Genomic DNA, 21,252 nt, shown 5'->3' on the forward strand with positions numbered 1-21,252 from the left:
GATTGGAAATTTATTGAACATTGATTAAAGCCCCCGGCGCAGGACCACTACTAGTAGGTAATTGCTGAGACCTCCGTATAGCAGGTCTCACTGTCTCATCACACAGTCGCTCAATTCCCTGTTTCACCAGGCACATGTTTTACCCGGATCCTGGATTCGAGAGATCTGATTGGCTGTAATCTACACGAACTGACCGAACTGGTGGGACGGTAGAACTCGGTCCGAGAACAGACAGCCTCAGGCAAATCTCTCGCCTCCTAAAGATACTGCGACAACGACGACAACGATAGCGCTGGCGAGAAATCGACCGAACAAGAGTACCTCGCTACGACCGAATAAGAGTGCCTCGCTACCACCGCGAAGCGACCGAAGCGGGACCGCGGCTGTGCATCAAGGCAGTATACTATAAGGCGGAAGCTTCGCTCGCACTTTCTGCCAACACATATCTTTCACAATCTCTGTCAATTGACCTCCTCTTTGGCCTCACAAATTGGAAGATTTTGTCAAGATGGTCGGCACAGAGGAGCTCACGGCATTGACCTTCCCATTCAAGAACCCAAAGTTCATCTTCTTCACGGACTTCGATGGCACAATCACGTTGCAGGACAGCAATGATTACATGGTTAGTAAAGACCTTCGAGACGTAGTCGGAGCATGGTTGACCGACAATGCAGACAGATACCATAGGCTTCGGTGGCGAGAAGAGACGCCAAGGCAACAGAGATGTTCTCGAGGGCAAGGACTCATTCAGGTAATTCCAACCGCGGGACAGGTCCGCCTGATCCGAACTGTAGGAATTGACATAGCCAGGGAATCTTTCCGCAAGATGTTGGACTCGGTCACGATGCCGTTCCCACAATGTATCGACTTCCACGTTCAGAACATCAAGCTGGATCCCGGTTTCAGCGAGTACTTCCAGTGGGCCCTTTCGCAGAACATTCCGACTGTCGTCGTGAGTTCTGGTATGGAACCTATCATTCGTGCTATCTTGAAAAATTTGATTGGCCCAGATCATGAGAAGCTCGACATTATTTCCAACCATGTTGAGGCAAGGCCCGGAAAGACGATCGACCAGGAGGGCGGGTGGCAGATTAAGTATCATGATGACAGGTGAGTAGATCAGGTCCTAGCTGCGTGTTGATGCTGACTAAATACAGTGGCTTTGGACACGACAAGTCTTTGACTCTCCGACCCTACGCCAACCTTCCAGCGGATAAGCGACCAACACTATTCTATGCAGGCGATGGCGTCTCCGATCTTTCTGCTGCACGCGAGACAGACTTGCTTTTTGCCAAGAAGGGTCATGACTTGATCCGCTACTGCGTCAAGGAGGACATTCCGTTCACTGTATTTGAGGATTGGACAGACATTCTCAAGGTCGTCAAGCAGATCGTCGCGGGCGAGAAATCTGTTCATGATGCTGCCAAGGAGGGCTACGAGACCTACAAAAAGGGCGAGGCTGGCGTTGCCGTCAATGGAGCAGCCAAATAGATTTGGATCGGTTGGTTTTGCGATGACGAAAGCGTGACAGGAATGATAGACCACTAAAGATAGATGTGGAAAAAAGTATGGATTGAAATGCTAAAGGGCGATATCTGGCACCAGGCCTAGCGAAAGCACATGCAGTCAGATCTAGTGAAATGCATCCTCACTTTACAAAGTGACACATTCCGAAGTCACATCGCGACGAAATCTTCGTGTGGACTCTCATCTTCCCTTCGTCAAAATCAACGTCGGACAACCAAGATATCAGCTGGCAGTAAAGCGCCTCGACACAATGAAGGCGCGCCTTAAGAGAGTCCGGTAAGCTCATTGTTTACGCTACAACAACAGAAAGTACCCGGCTATACTTGATGAATTCAGTCCCGGCTCTTCATCTACCACGATACGAGTACTGTCCTGGAGTGCAAAGCATAAGGCGAGCGGACACGGTAGCTGGAGAAGAATGCAGATCTACAGAGGTGATCCTGGCATGCACATCTCTGTGAGCAATGGAACCGATGAGTTCGGCTCATTTCTTTGCACCGCAGCTACGATCGTGGAACGGGTGCTCAAGAGGGTGCAAAGGCGGTTGAGGCGTCGGTGACCGTGAAATTACGGGACCTCGCAAGCGAGAGCGATGTCAACCTAGAAAGCAGCTCGCAACTCAGAAATGATCTATACGTGGGACTTCCAATGCATGAAATCAGAGAAATTATAGGGTAGATCGTCGAGCGAAGCATCAGGCTCGAGGACGACCCAGGGGACTTTCACATGCATCGGCGTCATTCAAAGTCATCCAGGGTGATCCCTTGGCACACTGGTGAAAATGATGTTGATGGCTTACTTCACACGCATTGAGGTCTACGGTGATAGAGAGCCTCGTGTCTGATAAGAGTCACACTCTAGGGAGCAGTAGTACATTCTGCTGCAGAACCAGCTCTGGTACTCCAACAGAGCGAGTCTGAATACGTCCTCGTCTGAAGAGCTGAATGACTTCAACCCACTCTTCTACGACACTGATCGGGCAATATTCTACCGTTCTCCGTTTGAGATTACGACATTAACGAGTCCATGCCTTGACGCAGAGACCTGGATTAGTGCTAAGGATATACTGAAGGAGTGCAAGGGGAGTTGGAGACGGATGCGGCTCTTTGGGTTCGATGCACGATCCAGGAAGGTCCAAGTCTATGGCTTGGGTGGTAAAGCTCGTAAATCTGCTGTGATTGCATTCGAAGTTGAGGGTGGCGTTACAGCGGGAGAGTTGATCAGTATCCTGCGGAAGTGGCTGAAGGAGCATGCGAACCAGAGCAATGGTTCAATCTGGGAGCCATGAGGTCGAACAATATCGTGTCGAAATCATGGCCTCTGTCGAGAGAGCAGGATCTTGTATTCTAGTGAGGCGACGTATGCTTGCTTCCAGAACAGGACATCACGGCAATACGAACACTCTTCCGGAGTGAGCGAAGGAGAGGTTGGAGAGCGATACTGGACTATCAGTCTTTGAGATGGGCTGAGCGACGGTATCGTATGTCGTTGTGGTGCGGATGAAGTCGGTAGCTCGGCGGTACCTGCAGAAGCTCTGGTGGGGGCATGATGATTACGTCATCACGATTTCAATATTATTGCCGCCGTACACAACTCCCATGGGTCATGGTCAATGTAGCACTTTCTCTTCCTCCTCTTTATAAATCTGAGTCTTGGTCTCCTCTGCGGGATCACAACTCCTGCAAAAAACGAATATGGCCACCACAGAGAGCTCGCCCGATGTGCCCAAGGGCAAAGGCCACAAGTAAGTAATCAACTCGATCTCCAACGTAGAGGCAGACTCTGGTGTCCAGGTCGCGGACAGCACCGTTGCTTTGACCGTTGTATTTGGAGCGATATCGAGCTCTTGCTAAGATGTGCAGACACTTCGTTCCTCTCGAAAACAATCCAGAAGTGATGACCTCCCTCATGCACAAACTCGGCCTCTCGCAAGACCTCGCCTTCCACGACGTCTGGTCAATCGACGACCCCGATCTCCTCGCTTTCATCCCTCGCCCAGCACACGCACTCCTCCTCGTATTTCCAGTAAGCGACACATACGAGAAATTCCGCCGAGAAGACGACGAAAATCGGAACCAATACGAAGGCTCAGGATCTGGGGAGGAAGTGATATGGTACAAGCAGACGATTGGCAACGCATGCGGCTTGATTGGATTATTGCATGGAGTGTCGAATGGCGCGGCGAGGGGCAGAATACAGGAAGGCACGGATCTCGACATTTTGGTTAAGAAGGCTGTGGATCTGAAGCCGAAGGAGCGCGCAGAATTGCTTGAAGAGACGGAAGCGCTTGAGCAGGCGCATCAGGCTGCTGCTGCGACGGGAGATACTGCTCCGCCAGCCGCTGAAGACAATGTGGATCTGCACTATGTGTGCTTTGTGAAGGGCAAGAACGGACACCTGTATGAGATGGACGGCAGGCGCAAGGGACCTATCGACATTGGAGCATTAGGTGAGTCGATCTACGAGGAGCGAACAAGCAGCTCTGCGATCGAGGGACGATGATGGTATCGGTGTCGCAGATCAGCTCGCCGTTTTGAGTGTCTACACATTGATCGACATGCTAATATCCTTTCAGACAGTGACGAGGACGTTTTAAGCCAGCAGGCGCTCGACAAAGGCGTTCGCTCCTTCCTCAGGCGCGAAGAACAGGCAGGAGGTGGTGACCTCAGGTTCAGCCTGATAGTACTTGCGGAATCTCTGGCTTGAACGCGACTCCACTCGAGGCCCGACGATGCGCCGGGCGAGTCTAACCCGAATTGCTGAACGACATGCCAGCCATTCGAAGCGAGACATATATCGGGGTTCTCATGACGATGATGATGGATTGCTCACAATGACCGACCACGAGAGGATCACTGGGATCGAATGTGAGCCCTGTAGATAGCTGTGCCTGGACACGAATACGATGCTGGCAGTTCGAAAGTCAGAGAGACTCCACGAACTTCGTTTCGCAGAAAAGACATGCTGAAAGCGTCAGTCATGATCTATGTCGGACGGCCGAGATCAAGGGGCAGACGGACGACGATAGACTATCTGAACCACTTGAGATGACAGCTCAATCCTGATCCTGATGAATTGTATATCTATATTTCGCTGAATCGCACGACATGAACTCGTGATTGACGCATTATGCCCGTCGCTATGCATCAAATCAATCACCACCTCCCGTTTTCCGGGCTCCGTGGCATTCTTATCTCAGCTCCTACCCTTCTGGCCCTTCCCTCCCAGCATCCGCGGGCTCGACATACAAGTCCTTATCCTCAAAAGCCCCACACATATCTCCCCAAGGAATATACTCGCCCGAATCCCTCCACGCCCCTCCTTTAGCATTCTTCCCATCCTCCGGCAACCCAAACTCATCACGACCCTTCTTCATCCCCGGAATCGCACCCCTCCACCTCACCCCATCCACCACAGAAACCAATCTCGGATCCTCTTGCGCCGCCTGCAAAGCCTTGGTATCCTTTAACAACTGCTCGGAAAACGGATGGAACCACATCCTCGGCCACCATCGATCCCGCAAACTCTTATCGCCCGTCACATGAAATAATGGGAATGCGTCTTGCGTCACGACATTCGTGCCCAAAAGCACATCAGCCCAAGAATTCTGCGCTTGTTGTTCAAGTGTAGGATTCCGTATGGCGGAAAACGGGGGATTTGATCTCCTGACATCGGATTTCAACACCCATTCGTCGATGCGAAGTTCCCGGCCTAAACCGCTCGCTGTCTCGGGAGCTCGCTGGTCTTCTTCCAAGCTTCTTAGATCTGGGTGGAGAGTTGAATGATTGAATCTCATCCATGTCAAATGGTGATCGTAAGCGGCAGCAGTCTGGAACATTTCCGTCTCATAATCTAGACAAATTCCATACTCTGTGCGTTTCCCCTCAGGGATGTCTGGGATCCGACCGACTCCTCCGCCGGGGAGTAGGTGGGGTTGATGGAAAATCTCCTCGCCTTCGCGCAGCCTCATGCGTTGGATTTCTTGTTCGGCCCAGACTTCGGCGAAATAGTATTGGTCGGAATTTCGGAATTCGTATTCGGCGTCGTATTTCCGACTCAGCATGTCGACGGTTGCGGAGAACATGTCGCGCATGTCTTTTACGGGGCCGAGGATGGTGCCGCTGTTCAGCCAGCGCGGGCGTGCGGTGTACATGTCGGTGTCGGTGTCGGGACCGAAGGCGTTTCGTGGCATGCTGGATTCTGGAACTGCCCAGGTCGCGGGATCTTCCCTGCCTTGGGGCCAGTGGATTTTGTCCGGGCCGAAGACGATAGTGTTGCGCATGGGAGGGTTCGAGGAATCGTAGCGTTGCCCTAGGATGCCTTCAATTCGGAGACGGTCGTCGTTCTTTTTGATGACTTTGAAATATCTTTGTATGATAATTTCGGGTCGGAGTTGAAGCCAGACATCGTAGGCGTCGAGGATCAGGACCAGCTCGTTGTCGGAGGATGGAGGGAGTGACCTCAGGTATGTGAGTGTTTCGGTGATTTTGAATAAATGGCTTTCAGAGCCATTGTACATTCCTCGGCCATCCCACCCAATGAAGATGGGATCTGGATAGCCTGTGACTGCGGCGGAGAGAAGAAGTCGGCAGAAGTTCAGGTTCGGACCTGTGGCCGGCAGCAATAGGTGAAGCTTATTCGACCTCGAGGCTGAATTCATGTATGACAGCGAGGCATCCTTGATTGTGGTGAAGTGGTAGCCAAAGAAGAAAGGTGCCAGGAGGACAGTGATGGCGACGGCCGTCAAGAACATGAAGCGTTTGATCGCTATCATTCTTGTCGAAAGGACTGGGGGTGTTCGGGCGGTGCTAGGTTAATGATACGAAGGGGGATCCTCGTAAAGGTTGTTGGCTCAACACGTGCGTTCGTCAGGATCCAGGTTCGCGCGCGCGTACTGTGGTCCGAGATTCCCGTTTGCAGGGCGGGCCGATGTGTTCAGTGCTTTCGAAAGCGAATGACGTGGTTGTAGACACTGGAATGTGGTTAAGTTGTCGTATGTATCTGCAAGCAAGCCAGCAAACGCGAGAGATTGAGATTCAGGGTCGCCGGAGTAGGCTCTGACGATGAGATGCCTGAGGCGATGGAAACTGGCCCCAGCAATTGCGAGTGCGAGATTTGGCTTCTATCGCATGAAGTCAATTGCGCTTGATGATGAAGTATCCGGAGTGCCGGAGTATGTGGTCACACCAGGGTGCGGGCGAGTGGCGACGTGGAAGAGTTTGGCAGGGCAAGGCAAGGGTCGGAGCAAGCGAAGAATGCAGTCAGACCTGCGCAGGCAATCCCTGTTGGCTGTCTTGGCTGTCTTGGCTGTCTCGGCTGTCTTGGCGCCTCTTCGTGCTCTGAGGCTGCCTCTCACAGCCTCTCCGTCTTGCGCAATAATATCAAGCCTTGTGCGCCCGAGGAATGGGTGAGCCTGGTGAGGGCCTAGAAATAATTTTCGGTTGTGGCCCGGGCTCACGCGGCATGCTGCATCCTATCTCGGCACCCATCAAGGTCATTCTACATACTGTAACGGTGGTTTAACTGCCAGGACCCCCCTTTGTTGCTAGCGAACCACTTTACCGTAGTGTCTTCACACATCTCGCATCTCGCTCTACGCCATCATCATACTACTTGGACCATCAGAACCTTGCCCTTGCTCTCCTGTAACCGCTGTAGGATCTTGCTTGCATATCGGCCGGTCGGCTCCCCTCTATGCCCGCCTCGTTGTCTCTGCTTCGTCACTCTTCTTGACTAGTTAACAGTAGCTTACCGATGAAGCCCGCAACACAGATCCTAGCGCGCGCATGGAACTGGTGGTCGTCAGCCTTGCTTAGCCACTGTGATACGGTATTTTGTTTTGTTACAGTACGGGTAGTCTGTATTCTGCCAACAGATCTGTTTAAGCGAGGTGGGGCAATTACGTCTTTCCCGCCAAGACCCTGTTTTGCTATATTATCTCGCTTAATTTCCGGGCCTCGCGTATAGCCTGTTCTCTACTAACAGTACTGCTAACACATATCGTCGATTAGTCGATATATTAATAAAGCTAAAGTTTATATATAGTATAGCCGTTATATTACATTCTAAGGTGTTGCTATCTGCGCCTACCTATTACTTATTCTCGCTACCTCTTTCTCGCTTGCTTACTGTCGCTATTACTAAATAGCGACTAGTATAGCGACTAATATAGGATTATCTTCTCGAGCGCGTATATATAGATATTATAGCGTAGACCTATTGCCCTATTAAACTCGATAACCTATAGATCGAGTGCTTAGTACTAAGGTCGACCTACGCTATAAAATAAGCCTACTAGAAGACCTATTAGAAACGGTAACTCGCTTAGTATTAGCGCCGCTATATCTCGAAAACAAGGTAGTATAGTATAGACAACGTGTCTACGAGGCGTGTGTTATAGGTCTCGTATTATAGCAGTTGCCTCCTTATTAGACTACTCGCTTGTCGCTATTATAGTATCTATTCTATCTCTTGCCGCTAGCAGGTTGTCTATATTGTCCTTATCTATCGTATTAATATCTTCCGTCTCTTCCTCTTCCGCGCGTATATCGAAGACTGTCTCCGGTATATAGGCTGTCTCGTCGGCGGCTTACTACGGCGGCTATTATTATAGTTATAAGAACTCGTTAATAGATAGAAGTAACGATATTCTTACTGCCTCGGCGGTATAATTAGACGATAGCTAGTTTATAAAGGAACGATATTATAGCGCTAAGAGTCGCGTTCTTGCCTCGTCTAACTTCTTATAGAAGTTAACCTTAACGTTCTTAAGAAGCGAGTATAGTTGTAGGTAATTAGTCCGCTCGAGAGCGCCTATATTGTCGCTATTGCGCCGAGACGGAAGAAACACCTTATCGTTGTTCTTAATAGCTAGCATAATCGCCTATTGCTATTTATAGTAGATACTAGTCGCTTTAAGGCTACCTGCCTCTTTAAACCGCCGTACGTAGGTCTTAGCAACACCCTTACTAATAGGGTTGTCTTTAAACTCGGCATTAATCTAGATATACTAGCAAGGTAGATAATAAGTCGCCTAGAAATAGCATATACACTCTACTAGCAGGTCGTGGATCTCGTAACGCTCAAATCGGCTCTATTATAGTATACCGAGTTTAACGTAAGCTAAAGCCTTCGAGTACTGCTTAGCTAGAAGGACCTAGACTAAATATAGCAGTTGCTAGAAGACCTCTATACTACTAATAGTGCGTCGGAAGAGAGGTAATTACTAGCTCTTATTAGCCGCCTTAATAGCTCTATTGTGCTACTTCTTATTAGTCTCAATTGCGTAGACAATAATGCTAGAGAGCGAGAAGTTAGCCTTAGCTACCTTCTTAACTTTAGCCTTGTATTTAGAGTGCTAGCCTTTAACGGGCCCGGTAGTGCGGTTCTGTACGAAGGTTAGCAACTAGTATACCTATATAGGAAGAAACGGCTAGTTTTACCTATATAAGCAAGGGATTGTCCCGCCTTAAGTAAGTATACTATATGCTAGCGTACTAGAAACCCTATTCCTTCCTTAAATAGCTAGCTAGAGGGTCGTTATTGCCTCCTAGCAAAGCCCTCTCGGCATTAGCAAGCGCTTAAATATACTCTTTATTATTCTCAACGTTATAAAGTGCCCTTAGCAAGCACCTATAGACCTTCTTATATAGTAAATTTAGTAGAAACTTCTTCCGAATAATCTCTAACTAATAGCGCTAATAAAGCCTTAGTTAGACCTCTAGAAACACGGTTGTAATAGCCGCTTGCTCGCTAGCTAAGTCGTTAGTTACTGTCTATTATAGTAACTAGCCGCTAATCTCGCTATAACCGGCCTAATAAGCTAGGTGTCGAAGACCTATAGCATATATAACACTATGCTTGCTTTCTAAGGCTATATAAGCTACAGGTCGCTATTTTAGATAGTCGTTAGGTACTATAAGGTTGCAGAGATAGAAGCTAGTCTTACAGGTGTCGTATATGTCGTCTATTAGTATAATACGACTATATTTCCGAAGCAATTCAATACTAGCTAGCTCGGCAAATACAAAGCCTCTTCGGAGGCTATTAGGAGTTATTATTCCGAAGCTATAGAAGTGTAGACCTAGCTTAGTAGCCTTGTTATAAGCGGCCTCTAATTAGACTGGAATATTGCCTCTTATTTACTATATAACTTGTCTCTTGTTACGGTTGTAGTATAGCGAAGAACGACCTAGGTTGTAGGCGTCTTAGTACGCGTTTTAGCTACTAAATAGTCGCCTGCTTCTAAGTTGTCTATTCAAGGCATTGCTAACACGGTTAACAACGCGTCTAGCTCTCGGAGAGTTGTTTATATTAGTCTTAATTATATTCCGGACGTATTTGTTCAACTTCCGGCTATTAAGAAGGTCTAGGTCGTATGTATGTCCGCTATCGAATTAGCCTCTCGTAATATATACAGGTTCTTATCGAACACCTTCCAGCCGATATATTGTTATAATAAAGGACACTTTATAGGGCGCAACTAGCTTGAATTTAGGCTTCTAACGTTGTCTAACAAAGGTCTCTTCTTTAGAGGCGCTCTCGTCCTATTTTTCCTTGCTTTTGCCCTTACTATTACTATTACGTCGTCGTTTAATATAGCCGAAGTACTACTTCTTAGTTATCCGGCCTTATATGTCTAAACCCTTGCCTAAACGCGATACAATCGTACGCGAGTACACATTGCTTAAAACAGCCTACATCGTTTCCTATTGCGATAGGGAAAGTTCAAATAGTTTAGTAAGATTAAAGAACAGTTACCGAAGTCGTTCTAGCTCCGTAATATCGTCTATTATAGTAGTATGCAGTATATTACAAAACGAGAGGTTTAGGATTTCCGCTTGCTTAGTGTAGGTATACTAAGCTTTATCTCGAAATACGCGAAGCCCGGAAATTAAGCGAGATAATATAGCGAAACAGGGTCTTAGCGGGATCTACGTAATTATACGGGAAGCCCTACCTCGCTAATCGAGGTGTTAGCAGAATACAGACTACTATAGTACGCGGCACGCCTACTCCTGCCGGCCGCGTACTCGGACCGACTAGCCGGTACAACCCTTAGCCTAAGCTTAGCGTAGAAAATCCTTTTCTCTATAGCAGTATAGTGCCGCTTACAAGCGAGTTCTACGGGATACATAGATTAGGTTAGCTAATTAGTAGTCGCGCTCCTACTACGAGTACTAGCTAATAAAGAATATCGGAAACACGCTACTAATCTCGAATTTCCCCTTATACTTATCGACTACTATCTCTAACTAATAAGGGTACGTTTACTTATAGTCGGTTTTCTCGTTCCTATAGGTTTAAAACCAACCCTCTTTTTAAGAACCTATTCGTTTACCTTATAAACCGGCAAAAGGAATCGGAATAGGGGTGCGTTTACTTATAGTTAGTTTTCTCGTTCCTATAGGTTTAAAACCAACCCTCTTTTTAAGAACCTATTCGTTTACCTTATAAACCGGTAAAAGGAATCGGAATAGGTATACCTAAGCTAAGCACGAGCCTACTACTATTGTCCGAGCGCGGTATGCCTAGATAGGCAGGTAATAGGTATAGATTTCTATACCTACTTAGAATCGAGGATTTTACTACTATTATTAGTAATAGCGTATCTACCTCGTATCTCGTACCCTTGTCGAGCCCTCTTTATAGGCGTCTTTACTATTATAACGACGGACAAGAGTTAGAAGTAATATAACAATAGACAAGCGATAGCAATAACAGCGATTGTTAGTAATAATAGTAGTAGAATACCGTTTTTTTCTAGGTAACGCGACGCGACAAAGTAGTATTCAAAATTAGAACAAGTACGGATATCGCCGATGCCTCGGAAACCCCTATTCCTATCCGTTTACTAAGAAAACCCGGTTTTTACGATATTCCGAACATGCGGAAAATCTATTCTCATTCCGACTAGGAATTCCTATTCCTGCAGCAGGTAAACGCACCCTGAATCATCAAGCTCGTCGGTTCATCTCATCAACACCATCCACACGCCCTATTCAACGCGATTGCCGCATTAATCCAGCTCACCAGCGGAAGCCGATACGGTGTTCTTAGTGCTCAAGGCTCGCAAAATCGCCAGACTCCCATTACCACCCTGATGATAGGTATGCGTGATGCATGCAGCATCTCACCGCACGCCTCAGCCACAGCGAATGTGAAACTGACCGCGCGTTCTCGCGTGCTCAGCGAATCCACCTCCACCTGGAGAAGCTAGCGTTGTGGATCAAGAATTTCGTGATTTTTCGACTACAGCCGTCTTGCACGACTGCTTGCTTTGCCGATACATTCCACTGTGAATCCGATGTTGGCGAGCTTCTCGCTGTCGATGACATTGCGTCCGTCGAAAATCAGACGCGGCCGCTTCATGCTTGCCGCAAGTTGTGCCCAGTCAACGCGCTTGTCTGCCGGAGCGACACTGTTCTCCTGCTCAATGAACTCGGTGCGCTCAATCGGAGCAGGCGTGCCCACGCCACTGTCCTGGAAATCACTGCCTGATGAGCTGGATGGCGATGTGGATCGCTTGTGGTCAAGAACAGCGCCAGACATCTTCGCATCATGTGGAATCTTGTCGGTTTTGAACTCGTCCCACTCGGTCAGAATGACCACGGCACTGGCATCCGCGCAAGCTGAGAGAGCATCAGGGTAGACCTGTACACGCTGCTTGACGACTTCCGCAGGATGCTCGCGATTCAAGTCTTGCTGAATCTGTGCTTCTGAGACTTGCGGGTCGTAGATGGCAATCTTTGCACCTTCCGCAATGAGCTGCCCGACAATAGTAATGGCAGCACTTTCTCTAGTGTCGCCGGTGTTCTTCTTGTAGGCAAATCCCAGAATTGCGATCTTCTTGAGTCGAAGAGTGTTGTACAGTCGTGTGGTGATTCGCTTAGCGAATCGCTCCTTCTGATACTCGTTGATGTCGACAACCGACTTCCAGTACGCCGACACTTCAGGCAGATGGAGCGTCTCGGCAATGTACGCCAAGCTAAGTACATCTTTCTTGAAGCATGATCCACCAAATCCAGCGGATGCCTTGAGCATCTTTGGTCCAATTCTGGTGTCCTGGCCTACAGCGAAAGCGAGTTCTTCGATGTTAGCTCCAGTAGCTTCGCAGATCGCGCTCAAGGAATTGATGCTGGAGATTCTCTGAGCCAGCATACAGTTAGCCGCAAGCTTAGCAAGCTCCGAAGACCACAAATTAATGGTAATGATTCGATCACGAGGCACCCAAGCAGAATAGACGTTGGCGAGGGCCTCTGCGGCGGCTCGTGAACGTTCATCCTTTTGCGATCCGATAAGAACTCGATCCGGTGCAAGCAGGTCGTTAATGGCAGTCCCTTCAGCCAAGAATTCTGGGTTGGACAAGATCTCGAAATGGACGTCAGGCGAGGCGTGAGCGTCAAGAATTTCTCGGATGTTGTCAGCCGTTCCGCATGGTACTGTGGACTTCTCGACGATAATCTTATCGCTGGTGGCGACTTCTGCGATATGTCTAGCAGCAGACTCGACGTAAGCAAGATCCGAAGCTCCGCCAGCACCAAGACCTTCAGTCTTGGTTGGCGTGTTGACAGCAATGAAGATCAAGTCGGCTTCGTCGATCACCCTCGAGATGTCTGTGGAAAAGAGCAAATTTGGTGTCAAGCGACCATCTTTGCAGTCGCGCGCAACTTGGACGACTTCGTAGAGACCTGGTTCGTATATAGGCAAGGCCTCTGATCTCCAAGCTCCAATACGAGCTTCACTGAGATCGACAACGGTCACAGTGATGTCTGGATTCTGTTTTGCTATCACCGCACTGGTGGGGCCGCCCTACGCGAATGATGTGTGAGCGATGTAAGGCACCATACTCGCTACCGATTGCCAACTTACGACGTAGCCGGCACCAATGCAGCAAATGTTCTTGACCGGTCGCTGAGTGAGCTTGTCGACGAATGTGGCTGCCATCGTGTCGACGAATGTGATGCTATTGAGTCCCAGGATAGTAGTAGGCAAAAGATGTAAGCAGAAGTCAATGTGCGACTCGGAATGTTCTTTGCCCGTGGTCGCTGGGGGGTAGTGAGACGATGCGAACTCAGGCGTGGACACGGTGAAGTTTGATGAGCGCCACTCTATCAGAAGCGAACATGTGCAGGCGCCATGTATCAGGGCGATGGACGGGCGGGGTTGTCTCATGGTGCACAGGACGGTCAGGGATGTGCAAGCGTTCTGTTGGAAGCACGCCACAGGTGCGGACAAGGCCCGTGCGCGGTGCCCAGCCACCTGCGCGCCCGCGCCCCCGGCGTGAAACTCGGGCATCTGCAGGTGGCGGCGAATGCAGAAGTCCAAGCGCCGCGCAGCAAGGAGTCTCTCTCGTCAACGTCGCACGCGGCTGATGTGGCATCGCATGATGGAGGTGCTCCTCGAATCATCGGCGTCCAAGGCACCGCACCACCCGTAGCTAAGCGTGAGCTTTCTTGGCTGAACGGCAGCAACTCCTCCCGTTACTGATTAATAATTATACCGGCTGTGCTTGGCGAACATGTGCACAGACAGAATTTGTATGAGCGAACGATCTCATCCGTCGAGTTTTCAAAGGGATCCACCGTCCCACGTTTGCGATGACGTCGAGGCCAACATTCTCTCCAGTCCGACTTGGCCAGTCCACGCTTGAGCAGTGCATCGACACACATGGACGAGAAGATGGAAGACCGCCGGTCGATGGAGTCCGGCAGCAGATCGACGTCGAGCTCTGCCAGCGGGGAGAATCACGAACTTCTAAGCAAAGACGAACGCCGTGACCGCGACCTGGAGTCGCAAGCACCAGATGCCGCAAAGGAAGAAGCACCACCTGTGGAATACACCACGAGCACGCTCAAGAAACTGCTCTATCTGGGCCTCTACTTCCTTCTCAACCTGGCAGTCACATTATCAAACAAAGCTCTCCTGAGAAAAGTGAGCATGCCCTCTCGGCATCCCAGCCTCGACGTCTCTGGCTGACGCGATATCAGGCTTCGTATCCTTGGCTTCTAACATTCTCTCACGCCTTCAGCACCAGCATTGGCTGCTCATTGCTCCTGGCGACGGGCCAGATGAAGCTTTCCAAGCTCACAGTACGCGAGAACTTGACTCTGGTAGCTTTCTCCACCCTCTTCACTTTGAACATCGCCATCAGCAATGTATCGCTGTACGTTTATACCAAACTTGCAGCCATGGTAATGGTCACCTGACGAACATCCTAGTGCTCTTGTTTCCGTTCCCTTCCACCAGGTTGTGCGCTCAACAACTCCAGTAGCCACGATTCTGATCTACAGAGTCGTCTACAATCGATCATACTCACGCGACACCTACATCTCGATGATTCCACTCATTCTTGGTGTCGGCCTGGCCACATTTGGTGACTACTATTTCACCGCAATGGGATTCAGCCTGACCTTTCTTGGCGTCATCCTCGCTGCGATCAAAGGTGTAGCTACGAATCGCCTGATGACAGGCTCTCTCAAGCTGCCCGCCATGGAGGTCCTCTTTCGAATGTCTCCTCTTGCTGCGCTGCAATGTCTCTTATACGCGGCTGGCAGCGGTGAGATTACGAAACTGCAGGCCGCCTCGACAGGCCTCCTCACAACCAGCTTTCTCATCGGCATCACTGCAAATGCTCTCATGGCATTTGGCCTCAATCTTGTCTCTTTCCAGACAAACAAAGTAGCTGGAGCTCTCACCATATCGGTCTGCGGCAATGTCAAGCAATGCTTGACCATCATTCTCGGCATCATTCTGTTCAACGTGCGAATAGCGCCATTGAATGGATTGGGCATGTTGGTGGCAATGGCAGGAGCTGCGTACTACAGCAAAGTCGAGTTTGACCGAAAGAAGGCCTCCAGCACTTGAGGGTTGCTTGCGTTTCCGTGCGCGTACTGTTCAGCCACGATACCCCTATCATAATGGCGTTGTCTTGCATTCAGCCCAGTAGTAGTGTAAAGATCCAATGAAGCACCGCATCGCGTGCGTCGTCGAACAGCATCCGGGCCAGAGACTTCTCAAGCCACTTCTTATCCCCAACGATCATCATTGGGTGGGTGACGGGGGCTAGTTATGGTGCGATGAGCCAAAATGGCCCTAGCTCAGGACAAGCTTGGCACTATTTCTGCTCATCCCCAGCTAATCTCTCTGGGCCATCTATGGTGGCACCCGGCGTCCTTGATCTTTATTAATCTTTCACCACCGTCCGATAGTCTGATCGACTACCAGACAAGATGAGATTGCGAGGATCTGCAAGGCGTTCAGCCTTGGACACCCACAAAAAGAGGTGTGAAGACTATCAGACTAGATGAGATTGCGAGGATCTGCAAGGCGTTCAGCCTTGGACACCCACAAAAAGAGGTGTGAACTAGTAGAACTCCCGAGTACTGCATGACGTCCAAAGGCCGCGGGCCTCGCAAGTCAAAATGTCTACTGCAAGGCACCATACTGTAGCTTTGGCAGTGAGAGATCGATCACTTAACTTCATACATTCCACGGCGACCCTCGGATACAAACGCTTATCGTCATGTGTATGGCGCTACTATGAGACTTCTAAGCTTCCCGCCTACCTTGCGTGAGGCTGTTGAGCTTCACATACAACGACTGCAATTGAGACAGCTTAACCTGGGGAGCGAGGACACAGATCAGCTTCTTCGTAATGAGAAAGAAGTTCCGGCCCACCTACCGCAGCATCGACTGCTGAACCACCAGACCAAACGGACTGGCGTAATTGTGTTCATTGCTGGCCTTCTCTTGATCATTCTTGCAGCCTCGTACCCTGCTAAGCGCTTATCGTCAACCTCAAAGATCCACATACCTGGGACAAAATATTCTCCAGGGCAACCCAACGCCGAGGATCATTATCTCCAGATCATATTGCCGACTCGATTGAACACGACAGAATCGTGCAAGACTCTGCTGACCGGAGCCGTCCTCAACTACCCTTCTCCATGGGTGGTCAACTGGCAGGAAAAGCATGAGTGGCAGGGCAATGCGGTTGACCCAACCCTAGCCAAACTCGAGAGCATCTTCAATCTGCTGAAGAATAAAAGCCCCAAGCACGAGAACGATACTGCGGTCGTTCTTGCGAATCCGAATACTTGGTTCCAGCTCCGACCAGAGGTGCTAATCAGTCGATACTGGGATCTGCAACACGAACAAGCACAGTCTCTGAAGAAGAAGTTTGATGAGACCACCCTTCGAATGGGAGGTATCGAGCCTAAGGTCCTAATCACTGCTCAAAATGCCTGTCAATCGATGCACTCCGAAGGCTCAGGCTGCATCGCATTTCAAGCACCGAACAAGTCACCTCGCTACATCAGTCACTTCCTATTGATTGGCAAACTCTCCGATCTCAGGATAGTCTACCATCATGCAGTCGCTCGCGCCAGAGCCGCTCTCGCTGCCAACGAAGCTATAGACGAACACAGCATTTTCGCCCATCTCTACAGCCAGCAAGAGTCGCACAGAAAATCGCTTCCCAAACGCGCAGCGATAGAGCAAGAGCTACATCACGATCACGAAACCTATCGAAAAGACTTTGGTCTCTACGCAGAGTTCTCCGGCTCCTTATCATACACAGCGAGCTCGAATTCCCTCTCAGACGAGGCAATATGGGTCCACCACGACCCTCTCAAAGGCGCCTCCAAGAAGTCTTTACCCAAAGACATCTCCACTTCGCCTCCACCATTCTGGACCATCTTCGGCTCCAACCCCAAATGGTCCTCTCGGCCCTGGACATCAGTTCCCTTCCTGATGAACAAATCCGCCAAAAAAATCCCTGTCCTCATCCAACGCGCCGAGGACGCTGCGCCTTCTTTCGCGAGCATATGGTATGAGAAGCTATGGTTCCATCCTCACGGACGAGAATTATTGGATCATTATGCGTTCACTTCCTATATTCCTTCTGCGATCTTGAAGGATAAGTGGAGAGGGGATCAGGAGATTCGATTTTGGCCTCCGGTTTTTTCGAAGCCGGGTTTCACGACGGATGATAATAAGTTTCAGAGGTGGGCTAATAAGAAGGGTGAGGGCATTTGTGGGAAGGATGTTGCGGATCCTGAGCAGATTTTTCTTGATGGGAGCGGTGCGTGGTTGGATCCTAGGCCGTGAATTTTCTACGCACAAAGTTCTTTTGCGAAGTGTTTCGTGTATCGATGGTTTGATCGGCTCTGATCCTCTCCACAGCAATCGCCTTCTCCCTTTCACCAAGAAACTTCGCCCTCATAACGTTATCTGGCAAGAAGAGTCCCACAGCAAAGCCCATAGGATGGAAGTTCGTCTGAGCGTCATGAACTACTGCCTCCAATGATGCCCACGAGCAATGCTACCGATTCCATGTCCACTCTGTCCAATCGAGATGATCGTCGATCAATTCGTATACATAAACCCAGTGCTCAAGGCCTGTTCATGCCTCGTGTACCACATCGAAGGTATAAGATATCCACCAGGAATGATCGGTGCATCAAGTTCTCAGAGCAAGACTCGGAGGAAATTAAAGACAGGAAATGATCGCACGAATGCCGGGCCAATGAGAACACAACCTCAGAATCGCAGCTATATCTTCACCGTCCGCAAGGACTTCCTTTGCGCCTTCCAGAAGAGCTTCCCGAGTACATATTCTTGACGATGGCCAGCCTCGCTGCAGAGTGAGTAGAAGGCTTCGAAGTTCCTTTCTTGATAGCCCTGTTCTCGGGAATTGCGGTACAAGAAACTAGCTATGGCAACTGATAAACACGGCAAGGGGACTACCTCGTCGATGCGTTCAGGCATTCATCTTGCCCAAGAAACAAAACCAGGTGATGTGCTTACCAATGGCTGCAGTGAAGCTCGCAATTGGCCAGTCGACGCAAAGACTTTGTCCTTGTGGCATGTGATAATGGATTCGGCCTAGAAGCATGTGAGTAAGTGAAGTGAGCAAGGCTCCGGTCAATATTCATGTCTCACTATTTGAGCACGTGCAGTGCCTGCTCACTTCTTGATTGACTGCTACGACCTGCGCTGAAATAGTCTTGCGTGCAAATTGACTAGACACCGCTCGTCAGCAGATCGTACGCCAGCAGCACAGGAGCCAAGCATGGCTGTTCAAAGAAACAAGCCGATCAAGCAGCGTCCACGTTCGATCGTAAGTCGAAAAATCAATCTGGTCCAATGCCTTGCCTGGAACCTGATATCTTTAGATCTCTTCCAAGACCTCCGCCAATCGTCAAGACCAGCATGCACTTACCAAGAGCTACCAATACTGTCACAAAGTCATCAACACGGCAGAACTGCTCGAGATGATCCTGCTTGCCTTCTTCACATCAGAGAATGCCGACGTAGCAGCACAGAAGGCCTTGTTAAAGATCCAAGAGGTCGGCCGTGTCTTTCAAGACGCTGTCAAGAGCTCTGTCAAGCTGCAAAGAAACCTGTGCTTTCTTCCAGATCCGAGCAAGAGACTGTACAGCGGCGAACCCTTCGTCGCGCCCTTGCTTTTGCCATACGAGTCCTCGAAGATCCACCGTCCAATCTTTAGCTTCGTATACAATTCCTCTTCTTCACCTTTCCGACCTAGCTCTGGAGCCGCCTTTGCAATCAAGATCACAGAAAAGCGCCTTGCGCCGAAGGAGGCCGAGAGTTGGCAGAAGATGCTGGTGATGCAAAATGCCAAGGATGTCTACTGGGTCACTGTTGCGAGGCTGCCTTTCTTGGGCCTGATCCCTAAGCATTCCGTTGATGTCAAGTGCGGCCCCGACACGACAGCTGGAGAGCTAATGCGACTGGCGAGGGAAAAGTTTTGGAACAATGGGATTCGAGATATTGATGTGGGCCGGGAAGGAAGAGAGGAGTTTGAGACGGCTGGTGGGCGTGAGAACAATGCGATCGTGTTGTGAGGTGGCTGATGGTTGGGAATATATATCTTGAATTTCCTCCAATGGTATCTTTGGGCAAAAGCATCTTCGACAGAGTCTTTGGTCTCGGCCTGATCTTCCAGACCACAAGATGAAATTCATGACCACTCTTGCTCGTATAAGACGCCGACGGCTCCTCACAATTCGAATGACCGTCTGAGCTCGCCATGCGACTACCACAGTCTGACGAGTCCATGGCGCTTCGCATTCAAATGCGGTAGATTCTGTCCCGAATACGAAAATTCATTCCGAATCCCTTGTTTTACACGTAGAACTGACTGTATTCATACCTCCAGCCCTAATCAAGTACCAGTCCAGTCCAGGCTGACGCCGAGGGCTCCCTGACCGTCACCGTCACTGCCAGCACGGAAGAGCTTCCCGGCCACGACTTTCTTCACCTGGCGCATTTGAGGCGGCGGGATTTGTGGCATCGTCAAATAACAACACCGTGACCACGTCCGGGTTCAGAGTGTTCGGCAACCAGCTAGTGTGAACGAAAGACTCTGGCGAGTTGGAGGAACTGTGGTAGGCTGAGCCGACAGATCCCCTGTGAAAACTCGTCGCCATCCGGCGTTCGTCGGCTAAACAGGGATCAACCCCTATAGTGTCCACTTAGTTAGTATATAGAAGCCGCTCTATAGGTGAATGAATAGGCCTTAATTGGACTCGGTTGTAGGTACGTTAAACCCCTTCGAGTAGCTTAGCTATTGCCGCCGCTATCGGCCTCTATATATAACTTAATTATCTTTATATTTCTAAACTTAATTCTGCTAAGAAGTATATAACAATAGCGAGCTTCTAGGCCTTCGTAGAAGATAGTTATAACGACGATAAAGGTAATAATTAGCTAGATATATCTACTAGTTTAATAGACGACGATAAGTTAAATACTAATTAGCTAACTAGAGGAAGAGAGCCGATATTTAAGAAGGTAGGAAAACCCCTACTAAGCGGTATAGATAATAAGGGTTTAGTAGTCGTAGAAGGGAATAATTGTAAGAAGGGTATATTAGTAGGTAGATAGGGTAGTAGTAGGTATAGGTAGTATTCGATAAGGAACTAGAAAGAGAGAGAGGAAGGCGGGCAAGTTAGCCTACTACTAAGCGCTAAGCCCTGCCTAAGGCATTAAGACCCTAGCTTTACTCGAGCCTAGTTATATGCTAATTACGTATAACCTCTTTAGTCCTAATATACGCTTCCTTTCTAAAGGCCGCGCCCTCGTAGCCGGTCTTTGTTCTAATCTTAACCTCTATCGCTACTAACTTAGTAGATCTAATAAGCCGCTTAGTCCGCGCTAAATTAAACGCTTAACTACCTAATTATATAACCGTATTAAACCTTACCTCTAATATAATGTCTAACTTCTAACTGCGCTATTACTACTGCTATAGTAATAATAAGGTGTTATATAGCTATATAAATTAAAGGCTAGCAACTAATTACAATACGAGCGTACCTTCCCTACTATAATAGGTAGGTATACAGGGTATTGTAGCACTGCCCCCGTTCTAAGTAAGGTTGTCCGAGTTCTTTGCGTCTACTCTTAAAAGACCTAGAAATGTCCGCTCCGAGGGTTTATCTGTTTCCGAGGGATTGTTCTTATTATTACGAGGACTATTATTATTCGTAGTTTCGCTAGCCCTAGTTAGTTAGGTTTAGTAGCCTTTAAGTGTTAATCTTATCTTATTTTTTTAAAAAAAACACGGTTCGTCCGGTTTCTATAGGTAAAGGCTATTATAAGTATAGTAGTCGAGGTTCGCCTCGCTTAAAGAGTTAGAAAGATCGAGAAGTAACTTATTATCCGTAAGATCGACCCTAGCTAGCTTAGCTCATAGGT

At 49.0% G+C, this 21,252-nt stretch overlaps 8 protein-coding genes across 8 annotated transcripts; 5 read left to right on the forward strand and 3 right to left on the reverse strand.

Annotated features, from left to right (window-relative positions):
• Positions 1-99: 99 nt before the first annotated feature.
• On the forward strand, positions 100-1,491 carry MYCFIDRAFT_56876 (uncharacterized protein; the record flags this gene model as incomplete). The annotated part of the gene is made up of 4 exons (XM_007932397.1): positions 100-622; positions 675-751; positions 811-1,110; positions 1,158-1,491. The coding sequence occupies exons 1-4, from the start codon at positions 509-511 to the stop codon at positions 1,489-1,491; spliced, it is 825 nt and encodes a 274-aa protein (XP_007930588.1). The 5' UTR covers positions 100-508.
• Positions 1,492-1,777: 286 nt separating this feature from the next.
• Positions 1,778-2,815, forward strand: MYCFIDRAFT_78338 (uncharacterized protein; the record flags this gene model as incomplete). The annotated part of the gene is made up of 3 exons (XM_007932542.1): positions 1,778-1,803; positions 1,864-1,984; positions 2,414-2,815. The coding sequence occupies 3 exons, from the start codon at positions 1,778-1,780 to the stop codon at positions 2,813-2,815; spliced, it is 549 nt and encodes a 182-aa protein (XP_007930733.1).
• A 406-nt stretch (positions 2,816-3,221) lies between these two features.
• MYCFIDRAFT_190851 (uncharacterized protein) lies at positions 3,222-4,233 on the forward strand (the record flags this gene model as incomplete). Its single annotated transcript, XM_007932770.1, has 3 exons — positions 3,222-3,271; positions 3,390-3,976; positions 4,103-4,233. 3 exons carry the CDS (start codon positions 3,222-3,224, stop codon positions 4,231-4,233), a joined length of 768 nt encoding a protein of 255 aa, XP_007930961.1.
• Positions 4,234-4,576: 343 nt separating this feature from the next.
• Positions 4,577-6,900, reverse strand: MYCFIDRAFT_212439 (uncharacterized protein). The gene has a single exon (XM_007932771.1). It carries the CDS (start codon positions 6,299-6,301, stop codon positions 4,730-4,732), a length of 1,572 nt encoding a protein of 523 aa, XP_007930962.1. The 5' UTR covers positions 6,302-6,900; the 3' UTR covers positions 4,577-4,729.
• A 4,878-nt stretch (positions 6,901-11,778) lies between these two features.
• On the reverse strand, positions 11,779-13,514 carry MYCFIDRAFT_205113 (uncharacterized protein; the record flags this gene model as incomplete). The annotated part of the gene is made up of 2 exons (XM_007932772.1): positions 13,399-13,514; positions 11,779-13,338 (listed from the first exon to the last, which is right to left on the reverse strand). The coding sequence occupies exons 1-2, from the start codon at positions 13,471-13,473 to the stop codon at positions 11,779-11,781; spliced, it is 1,635 nt and encodes a 544-aa protein (XP_007930963.1). The 5' UTR covers positions 13,474-13,514.
• Positions 13,515-14,226: 712 nt separating this feature from the next.
• Positions 14,227-15,393, forward strand: MYCFIDRAFT_30731 (uncharacterized protein; the record flags this gene model as incomplete). The annotated part of the gene is made up of 3 exons (XM_007932288.1): positions 14,227-14,460; positions 14,517-14,692; positions 14,748-15,393. The coding sequence occupies 3 exons, from the start codon at positions 14,227-14,229 to the stop codon at positions 15,391-15,393; spliced, it is 1,056 nt and encodes a 351-aa protein (XP_007930479.1).
• Positions 15,394-16,051: 658 nt separating this feature from the next.
• MYCFIDRAFT_216713 (uncharacterized protein) lies at positions 16,052-17,637 on the forward strand (the record flags this gene model as incomplete). The annotated part of the gene is made up of 2 exons (XM_007932773.1): positions 16,052-16,055; positions 16,364-17,637. 2 exons carry the CDS (start codon positions 16,052-16,054, stop codon positions 17,635-17,637), a joined length of 1,278 nt encoding a protein of 425 aa, XP_007930964.1.
• Positions 17,638-18,289: 652 nt separating this feature from the next.
• MYCFIDRAFT_178747 (uncharacterized protein) lies at positions 18,290-19,982 on the reverse strand (the record flags this gene model as incomplete). The annotated part of the gene is made up of 11 exons (XM_007932774.1): positions 18,290-18,447; positions 18,472-18,551; positions 18,591-18,684; positions 18,719-18,817; positions 18,853-18,859; positions 18,900-19,012; positions 19,066-19,154; positions 19,185-19,491; positions 19,521-19,615; positions 19,684-19,752; positions 19,774-19,982. 11 exons carry the CDS (start codon positions 19,980-19,982, stop codon positions 18,290-18,292), a joined length of 1,320 nt encoding a protein of 439 aa, XP_007930965.1.
• Between the last annotated feature and the right edge of the window lie 1,270 nt (positions 19,983-21,252).

This window comes from Pseudocercospora fijiensis (genome assembly GCF_000340215.1).
Source record: "Pseudocercospora fijiensis CIRAD86 unplaced genomic scaffold MYCFIscaffold_9, whole genome shotgun sequence".
NCBI classification, from domain to species: Eukaryota; Fungi; Ascomycota; class Dothideomycetes; order Mycosphaerellales; family Mycosphaerellaceae; genus Pseudocercospora; species Pseudocercospora fijiensis.

Coding starts and splice junctions, on each gene's coding strand:
- MYCFIDRAFT_212439 (XM_007932771.1), bottom strand. CDS start 6,301: ATGATAGCGATCAAACGCTTCATGTTCTTGACGGCCGTCGCCATCACT.